A 7,127-nucleotide genomic window follows, 5' to 3' on the forward strand; every position below is an offset into this window, starting at 1 on the left:
GGTTTACCTTTCAACACGACAACGACCCTAAGCACACAGCCAAGACAACGAAGGAGTGGCTTCGGGACAAGTCTGTGAATGTCCCTGAGTGGCCCAGCCAGAGCCCAGACTTGAACCCCATTGAACATCTCTGGAAAGACCAGAAAATAGCTGTGCAGAGACGCTCCCCATCTAACCTTTCAGAGCTCGAGAGGATCTGCAGAGAAGAATGGGAGAAACACTCCAAATATAGGTGTGCCAAGCTTGTAGCTTCATACCCAAGAAGACTTGAGGCTGTAATCGCTGCCAAGGGTGCCTCAACCAAGTACTGAGTAAAGGGTGTGAATACTTATGTACATGCAATATTTCAGTTTTTTATTTTTAATACATTTGCAAAAAATTCTACAAAACCTTTTTTGCTTTGTCATTATGGGGTATTGTATGTAGATTGATGAGAAAAAAAAGGAATGTAATCCATTTTGGAATAAGGCTGTAACATAACAAAATGTGGGGAAAGTGAAGGGGTGTGAATACTTTCCGGATGCACTGTATATGGACCAAACTGGGATGACCCACTTTTTTTCCCTAGTTTTATAGCAGCCCTCCCAGACTTAAATAATTACCAGTTAATATTGGGGGGAGATTTTAATTGTGTATTACATCCATATTTGGACAGATCAAACCCAAGACCTAATAGTAAAATTTCGAAGGCAGGCACCGTTATCCGTTCATTTATGGAATCCTACTCTCTTTTTGATCCCTGGAGAAGAAACAACCCAACTGCTAAACAATACTCCTTTTTTTCCCCAGTGCACCATTCTTACTCAAGGATTGATTTTTTTTCTCCTGGATAGTAGGGTCCTTCCTATGGTTAGGGGGAGCCAATATAATAGTACTGTTATTTCGGATCATAGTCCTGTACATCTAGATATAGGCTTCATAGACTGCCCTAAACCCTAACGCACATGGCGATTTGATCCTCTATTACTGTCCAGGAACTCCGTTAAAAATGTTCTCTCCCAGCAGATAAGATATCTTTATGGAATTCAACCATACTCCGGATATGCCACTAACTATTGTTTGGGAGGCCCTCAAAGCCTACCTTAGAGGCCAAATAATCTCATACACAGCACATGAGAGAAAGAAACATAAACGTCTAACAGAACTGTCCCATAGTATGGCAGAAGTGGACCGTTCATATGCTGTTCCCCCAACACCTGAACTTTATACGAAAAAATTATTATTAAAAACAGAATTCGACAATCTCTCCATTACACAACCAGAACAATTATTCTTTAAATCAAAACAGACATTTTATGAGCATGGAGAGAAAGCTGGAAAACTATTAGCCCATCAGGTTAGACAATCCACAGCCGCTAACACTATTCCTGAAATTTGCAGCTGGGGTAAAGACTACCAACCCTGACACCATCAATAACCAGTTTAAACAGTTTTATATTACCCTTTATAGTTCAAAACCGCCCAGCGACTTGTCGCATATTTTCACTTTTTTAGATGGTCTGACCATACCGAAAATTGCCCTTGAGGACAGAGCACAGATAGACAGAGAGATATCAACAGAGGACGTGATACAAGCAATTAAATCCATGCAGAGCAACAAAGCACTGGGTCCAGATGGTTTCACAATTGAAATGTATAAAGAATTTGCTACCAAGCTGGCACCAATACTTAACCTGTTGTATCAGGAAATTTTTAACCAACAGAAATTACCCCAAACTATGATGCAGGCAATCATATCAGTGTTACTTAAAAAACACAAAGATCCTCTACTGTGTGGCTCCTACCGCCCTGTAAGCTTGTTGAATTGCGACTACAAAATCCTTACAAAAATCTTGGCCACCCGTATTGAAACTGTAGTCCCAACGGTTGTTAACCCTGATCAAACTGGTTTTATACCAGGCAGGCAGTCATTCTATAACATGCGCCGCCTATTTAATGTACTGTACACACCACATTCCGTAGAACAGACAGAAGTAGTGATTTCTTTAGATGCTGAGAAGGCATTTGACCGCATCGAATGGCAATATCTATTCGCTGTTCTAGAAATGTTTGGCTTTGGTTCCTCATTCCTAGCATGGGTTAAAATATTGTATTGCTCACCGACAGCCGCAGTGTGGACGAATAATATTATTTTTCACAGTGCTACAGCCTCTCTCCTTACCTGTCCAATTTGGCAATTGAGCCACTCGCTATAGCTCTTAAGTCAGAGGACGGCATTAAAGGTATCTCACGAGGCGGTAAATTGCATAAGGTATCACTTTATGCAGCTGACCTGTTGTTATATATAGCCAACCCAATAGAATCTATACCAAGACTATTACTTACCCTGGATAACTTTGGTCGCCTGTCAGGTTATAAGATAAACTATTCAAAGAGCATGCTTTTTCCGATTAACCACACTGATAGAGACTACTCTAGCTTTCCATTTAAACTTGAACATAATGTATGTACATATTTAGGAATCAAAGTCACCCATACAATGGGGAGGTTATATAACCATAACTTTAAAACACTAACAGAACGAACAAAACAAGATTTTAAAAAGTGGTCAATGCTACCAATTTCATTAGCGGGCCGCATTAATATAGTTAAAGTGACAGTCTTACCCAGATATCTCTATCTTTTTCAAATGATTCCCATATTCATACCTAAGACAACTTTTCAACAATTAGATAGATTAATTTCATCATTCATCTGGAACAATTCAAACCCCAGGATGAAGAAAATATACTTGGAGGTCACTGAGGAGACAGGGGTATTAGGTTTGCCTAACTGTATTTGTTATACTAGGCTGCGAACGTTGTAAAACTTTTACATTGGGCATTTACATAGAAGAATCAACAGGGTACAGATTGGGTTCACACGGAACTCTTATCCAATCCTTTACCAATATTCACCTCTCTATTACCACATAATCGTAACATACAAATAACAAACCCGGTGGTTAAAGCTTCCCTTAGGATATGGCTACAGTTTAGGAGGCATTTTGGATTAAAGCATGCTAGCAGTCTTTTTCCAGTAGCAAATAATCAATTATTCTCGTCATCTGTGTTAGATAACGCATTTCAACATTGGCATAGAAATGGACTGGTGTTTTTCAGTGATCTATTTAAAGATGGAACATTCACCTCATTTGAAACACTTACCAAAGACCATAACATACCCAGATCCCATTTTTTTAGATAACTTCAAATCCGTAGTTTTGCCCAGAAATTGTTTCCCCCATTTCCTTATCTGCCACCCAGGAGCCAATTAGATGTTATTCTAGAGATGGATCCCTTTGGGAAAAAACGGGTCTCTATAATTTACACACTGATACAGGGATTGAAACAGATATCCTGGGACAAAACAAAAACTGCATGGGAGAGAGATTTAGGTGTAGAGCTTTCTGAAGAGGCATGGCGGGACAGCTTAACTCGTATACATACGTCCCCATTGTGTATACGACATGGGTTAATTCAGTTTAAGGTGCTTCACCGTCTTCACTACTCTGGGAACAAGCTTGCCAGAATCTTTCCCACCACAGACCCTGGCTGTCCGAGGTGCAGCCATAGTCCTCGGTGGGACACATGTTCTGGGCATGCCCCTCCCTCAACAGTTATTGGGGACAGATATTTAATGTATTCTCACATATCTGTACACAGACCATAAACCCTGATTTTCACACAGCCATCTTTGGCATACCACCCCCTAACTGTAAGGTCACAACTTTGCAGGCAAATGCTAGAGCATTTGCCTCATTACTAGCACGCAGACTTATCCTATTTAACTGGAAGTCGAATAAAGCGCCATTATTTTTGCAGTGGTTGGGGGAGGTGCTGTCCTTTCTACCTTTAGAAAGCTCCGATATAAAATATGTAAAACCCGCAAGAACTTTACTTTGACCTGGAGTCCTTTCATAGACTTTATTGAAGGTTTTCCCTTTTATTGAATGTGCTTTTTATTTACTTGGTTGTAACGACAGTACTTATAGATATATGTGTACAACTTTATATCGTCTTCAAAAATATGGGTATTGTGTGGAATTGGAATAAGAAATCCCTGCATAGTCCTTTTTTTTCTTGAGCCTTGGGGGGGGGGTTCCTACACGTTTCCTTTTTGTTGTTGTTGTTGTTGTTGTTGTTTGTGTGTCTTGTATACCTGTTCCAAAAAAACTTGAAAATTGGAAAATAAAGTATAAAAAAAAATGTAAAAGGAGTAAACGTAAAGTGCAATCACCACCCATTCAGAGTTGAAACACGAGAGACCATATGGCAGCACCTGATGACTGGTACGGGGTGGCAGGAGCTGTATTTAAAAAAAATTAAATGAGAATTTTAACACTAGAACGACCAAGGCCTTCATTCTGATGGTTTTGGATTTTCAAAGTTCAATAACTTTGTGGGGAAAAAAAGATACAGACCTGCTGCTCCCTGAATGCTCCTAAAATTGCATATATTTGCATTAAAATTAGTTTTAGATCAATTGTACAAAAAAAAGTTTGATAAGAGCTGCGTAAAATGACCATGAGGCGTCAAAAAGACGGCTCGTAATTTGCGCGTCATCGTGCGCATCATGTCACCATTGATGATGCGTGTTGGTTGTGTCATTTTCTTCAGGGAGTTCATTGCTCTGTCCTAGAAACACACTAGCGCTCTCCAGTGCAGAGTAATAGTCTGAACTTGATTTTTGATTATTGCCAACATGTCTGGGTACAGACACCGTTTCAGACGCACTATGACTACCACCGAGGCATTGCAGTATGTACAGGCGTTGTACAGTGGCGATTTTAAATTGTTTGAAAAACAGTGTTAAAGTTGTGAAAATGTTAATTTTGGTGTTAGTCGTTTCCTATCAGACATACTAACATATGCAATATATTAATATCTCAATTGGGCATTTATCTTGACAGAATAAGAATATATAGTTTAAAACCAGCCGTCATTTTTGACCGCCCATGGTCGTTTTAGGTAGGAGAGAAATCATGGTCGTTCTAGTGTTAATAAGTTATTTACAGAACAAGAGTTACTTACAGGGTATGACAGAGTTTAAGCAAGGTATCCACGTACAGAGAGCACAATAGAGAAGATGGGGGGTGGGGGGGTGGGAGGGCAGCAGTGTCAGGATCTGTGGGTGTCTGGGGGCTTGTTGGAAGGGCCTACTGCTGTAGGGAAGAAGCTGTTCTTGTAGCACCAGGTTCTGGTTTTTATAGACCTTAGCCTCTTGCCAGAGGGGAGTGATTTGAAGAGACCGTGGTCTTGATATCAAACACATAATTCACCACATTTTCTCAATAAGGATGGAGACGCCCTGTTGTAGCGTTTATCTGCAGCTAATGTTTTTTTTTTAGAGTAAAGCCAAACACACGCCAGCCAAAAGCAGAGCAGGAAGTCAAATGACACATCATTTGTGCCTTTAGCACAACAGAAAGTGCCATCTGATGCACATCAGATATAAGAATCATAGTTTTAAACACTGCTCAAACACCTTTATCTCAAAGAAAATACAAGCCAATAAGAACTTCAATGTTGGAGAGTAGAAAAGTGTTCTTAGCTGTCACAGGGCGTCAAGGGGATGTGCACTGACTTAAGGCTAGATGCTGCCGATGTGGGGATTTTATATTGAAATGATTAGGGGTGTCCCAGTGGATGCATGTCAACTGGTGCCGGTGTGTTCTGGCCTTAAGGGCTGCACACTTCAACAGCTGAAATACTGTGCTTTGTAAATATCTAGTCATCCAAATAGAGGTGAGACATTTTCCTGTTCATCACTTTTTGTATAGTCTGTGTCTGTCACAGAATGGATTTCAAGGGTCAACACAATGGCAAAATGGCAATGGCACTGCACGTCATTAATACGTGTGCAAGTTGGCTTCAAGGAGACATAACCAAGCAAACATAAGCTGATAGCCACTTTAAATGACCACCTTACATTCAAATTGCATTTCCCCTTCATATACCCTGCAGACCGACTATTCCTATCAATTTCCTAAACCCAAGTTTATTGCTCATGAGAGCTGAGAAAAAAGACAGTAGTAGCCTTGCAATTACGCAGTTCACTACAATAAATTGGATTCATCCAACATATCTTGTTGTTGAAAAGAAACAAATGCACTAGATCAAACCGTCAGCAGCTGACAAATGCATGCCCACAATTGGTTGAAAGGTTACACAATACTGAAAGCCACTCAGTTCATATCCACCACCAACAAAGGCCCAATATCTAGCTAAAATACTAGCCATACAGCTAGCTAAGTTTACCAGCTTTCAAGACAAAAAAAAAACTAGAAAATATATGCCGCTCTTATTCACTGTCTGTTAAAATTCTTGCAATTAATTCAAACTCTTCGTTGAATTTTTTTTTGTCTTCATTTTTTGAGCTCTGTTTAGACAGACACTCATGGCCACGCAGAAAAATCTTCATAACCTATTCGATCACATTTTATCATACAGTCACGAAGAGTAACAACAAGATACAAAGACAATGTCTTCAGTGTCCAACCCATCTGGATGGCTATGAAAGCAGTGGCCAGAACTTCTGTTTGCTCTCTCCCCCTGCACAGGTGCAAGAAAGGAGAAAGCTATTGGGGTGTAGTGGCAGTCTGGAGGAAATGTTCAAAAAGACTGATGAGTGAGGAGATGGGAAAGCAAGAGGTGTCTGTGTGCACACAAGTGTGAACTGGTGGATAATATCTGTGGGTGTTTGTGTGCATAGTAGAGAGAAAGCAGATCATATAAAAGGGGTAAAGAGAAAGAGGTAGCTAAATCAAGAATGCGAGAGAGAGAGAGAGAGAGAGGAAAAAGAGAGTTGCTACTCACTCCTCTGTGTCAACTCTGATCAGAGAGGGGTAAGAACCACCTGAGCCCCGAACCTGAAACATATAGTATCTGCCAGGGACAATGTCACCCCTCTCTCAATCCTACTAGCTGTCATGGCTGGTAGGATTGTTTCAGCTGGTTGGAGTCTGTCCTCATGTATTTCCTGCCTCCTGGGCGACCATTCAGAGTGCTGAATTTTATAATCATCGTTGTTGGACCCTCTCCATCTCAAGTTGTGGCAGTAGCTTCCTTCTATTGATGTGTGAGCACTGAGCCACTAGCTGCTTCTGAGTCAGTGTGGAAGTAGGTCTCCTACTGGTCCACAGTTCC

At 40.6% G+C, this 7,127-nt stretch overlaps 1 protein-coding gene across 3 annotated transcripts in view; it reads left to right on the plus strand.

The window, feature by feature from the left end:
* Window positions 1-7,127, plus strand: part of nlgn2a (neuroligin 2a) — a 194,540-nt gene that overhangs the window by 49,445 nt on the left and 137,968 nt on the right. For 2 of the 3 annotated variants that reach the window (XM_056299975.1, XM_056299974.1), the window contains one exon: window positions 5,090-5,108. The exons of the other annotated variant lie outside the window; for it this stretch is intronic. In XM_056299975.1, coding sequence (XP_056155950.1) covers window positions 5,090-5,108 — 19 coding nt within the window. The remainder of the gene's footprint in view (window positions 1-5,089; window positions 5,109-7,127) is intronic. 3 annotated transcript variants of the gene reach the window in all.

This window comes from Lampris incognitus, chromosome 20, assembly GCF_029633865.1.
Source record: "Lampris incognitus isolate fLamInc1 chromosome 20, fLamInc1.hap2, whole genome shotgun sequence".
Lineage (NCBI taxonomy): Eukaryota > Metazoa > Chordata > Actinopteri > Lampriformes > Lampridae > Lampris > Lampris incognitus.